The following is a 2,677-nucleotide window of genomic DNA, read 5'->3' as shown; positions in this document are numbered from 1 at the left end:
GAGTCTGCACTACTGACACCACTGCACGCAGTCCTGAGTCTGCACTACTGACACCACTGCACGCAGTCCTGAGTCTGCACTACTGACACCACTGCACGCAGTCCTGAGTCTGCACTACTGACACCACTGCACGCAGTCCTGAGTCTGCACTACTGATGCCACTGCACTACTGACACCACTGCACGCAGTCCTGAGTCTGCACTACTGACGCCACTGCACGCAGTCCTGAGTCTGCACTACTGACGCCACTGCACGCAGTCCTGAGTCTGCACTACTGACGCCACTGCACGCAGTCCTGAGTCTGCACTACTGACGCCACTGCACGCAGTCCTGAGTCTGCACTACTGACGCCACTGCACGCAGTCCTGAGTCTGCACTACTGACGCCACTGCACGCAGTCCTGAGTCTGAACTACTGACGCCACTGCACACTATCCTGAGTCTGGACTACTAAAACTGCTGCACAATGTCCTGAGTCTGCACCACAGATCACCAGTTACCTAAAGCACAGTTACTGAATGTGTTTGTACAGCAACAGCAAAGCTGTGATAACTGAGACTGTCCATCTGAAAGGCAAAGCATGTTTACAGTGTGTGTAGGTGCATTAATGCATTAATGCTTTAAAAATGCTCAAAACCACCTTATAGTGGCTTCTGTGATGAACTGGGAACCAGACTAGTCAGAATGATGGACCTGAAATGTGACGTGACTGCACACATTGATGTTTATTCATCAAGGCCATGATGTCGGAATGTGACAGACACACCGTGCAAACTGAGTGTCTAACAGTCGAACACACATACGTTCGAATCCAAAAAAAAAGGTTCATGGAAAAACCATCTGAAATTCTCTCACATTAATTTTTTTTTTAATTGTTGCTGAGGTGGGGGGGGGGGGTGCGTTTCCTGACAAATCCAAATGGAAGACGTGCCCTTAGTCCATTTGAGTCAGCTGGATTTACAGCTGAACGGAGCACAGAGCAGCAGCTATGTGGCTGTAATCAGGGTTATTCCCTGCGGTGGTCTGGCTAGACTGTGTGCTGTAAAGTTCAGCGTTCCAGTGTGGGAACTGTATTGTAAAGGAAATGCCTTCTGGAAGTCAGAGCAGAGGGATCGTGTCTGCAGACAGCCTGACAGCACTCAAACTACACAAACGTATGCTCTTCCGGAGCGCTGGTGTGCTCTGCTTGCCATGTGCAGAACCCAGACCCAGCGAGCTAAAGATATCAGTGCTCAGTTTGGTTGTTTGGACATTTTCTTTGAGTTCATGTTTGTTTAATCTGAAGTTTGGAGGATGAAGGCTTCTTGTGTGGTTTGTGTGGAGGGACTGGCCAGTTCAGCCTGAGGCTTCATTAACTCCCGATTGTCCTCTGTGAGTGTTGTAACTGGAAGCTTTTGATCCGCTGATTCGAAGAAATACCGCGGCTTGCAGACGGGAGTGGGCACCTTCGATGTAGGTCGGGAGCAGAACTCCACTATTTGCTTCCCAGATTTTCCCGTGCTGTACCCGTGGATTCTCCTCTGCAATGGAAGATTGCAGATTGCTGAGCCTCGCGTCTTCCTGCTGGAAGTGCTCTTTCAGCGCATAAGCTTTGGCTAATCCACAGAATTCCATACGCAGGTGCTGCCTCAGAATGGGATTCTGTTCCGCCACCATGAAATGTAAGCTGACCCATAAAAGTCCCAGCGCTTCCCCAGACAGGAAGCGAGCAAGGGACTGCTGACCGGGGCCTGTTTAACTCTTATGGCAAATATTATTGTGGGTGGACAGCTCCAGACGTCCCCGGTGTGAATATTTCACTTGGATAAGACGAGGCCTCTTATGGGAAGAAGCAGCAAAGCGTAGTGGGTGTCTGGAGGGGCGGAGCCTCGTGAGGCGGGCAGAGTTGTCTGTGTCAGAGTGTCATTTATTTTGTTGGTTACTTGCGGTATTTACTGAGCCATTCGAGGCGTGTTTCGTCACCGCCATTAATCTCTTTCAAAGATTCTCAGCAGTCAGTAATGGGCTAAATGGAGCTACATGGAGATGTGGTGAGACCTGTTCAACTAGCCATCTCTATTTCTCACAGTGTGAGATGTCGTAATCCAGAGAGCAGCAAGTCTCCACTTCTCCTGCACAGTTCCTGAACAGTTTGAAAAAGAACACAAACACACACGTAGGTTTATATGTGTACATACATAACGTGCTTTACTGTCAGTTACAGTGTGTGTGTGTGTTTGTGTATATAGAATATGTCAGACAACGTAATGGCAAAGCCACTAGATGTAGAGGAGAGTGATTTGTAGATGTAGCTGTAGAAAACTGCAGTGGGAATGGGTGTGGCAATCCCAACGATGCCAGGATGTAAGAGACAGAGGAGCGAGAACGTGCAAGTTCAACACCACGGCTGTCCCAGTGATGCCCAAACTGGACAAATGGCTCCAACAGACCCCAGGAATGAGGAGAAGGGACGAGACCACCCACTGCAAGGGAGAGACAGTGCTGATAAGTGAATATATATATGTGTGTGTGTGTGTGTGTGTGTGTGTGTGTGTGTTATATGTGGATACACACACCCAACACACTCATGAGAGAGACAAAGAGAGACAGTAGTGCTTCTTAAGGGCAAATACGCTACAAGACGAGGCGTACGCACCCTTATCGTTCAGGTCTGTTAATGAAGTGTGCCAGGCTGTGCC

General features: G+C 49.0%; 1 protein-coding gene across 3 annotated transcripts in view; it reads left to right on the top strand.

The window, feature by feature from the left end:
• Positions 1–934: 934 nt before the first annotated feature.
• ppfibp2b (PPFIA binding protein 2b) overlaps positions 935–2,677 on the top strand; it is a 29,761-nt gene continuing 28,018 nt past the window's right edge. For 2 of the 3 annotated variants that reach the window (XR_014117498.1, XR_014117497.1), the window contains exon 1: positions 935–2,487. Coding sequence is in view for 1 of the 3 variants with exons in the window: in XM_035531991.2 (XP_035387884.2) it covers positions 2,312–2,487 (176 nt within the window). In the remaining 2 variants the exon portion in view is untranslated. The remainder of the gene's footprint in view (positions 2,488–2,677) is intronic. The other variant, XM_035531991.2, reaches the window with a different exon arrangement.

Source organism: Electrophorus electricus, chromosome 16 (assembly GCF_041902795.1).
Source record: "Electrophorus electricus isolate QZ-2024a chromosome 16, ASM4190279v1, whole genome shotgun sequence".
In the NCBI taxonomy this organism is placed as follows: domain Eukaryota; kingdom Metazoa; phylum Chordata; class Actinopteri; order Gymnotiformes; family Gymnotidae; genus Electrophorus; species Electrophorus electricus.
The sequence above is the reverse complement of the archived record's forward strand: the minus strand, read 5'-3'. Positions and strand labels throughout refer to the sequence as shown.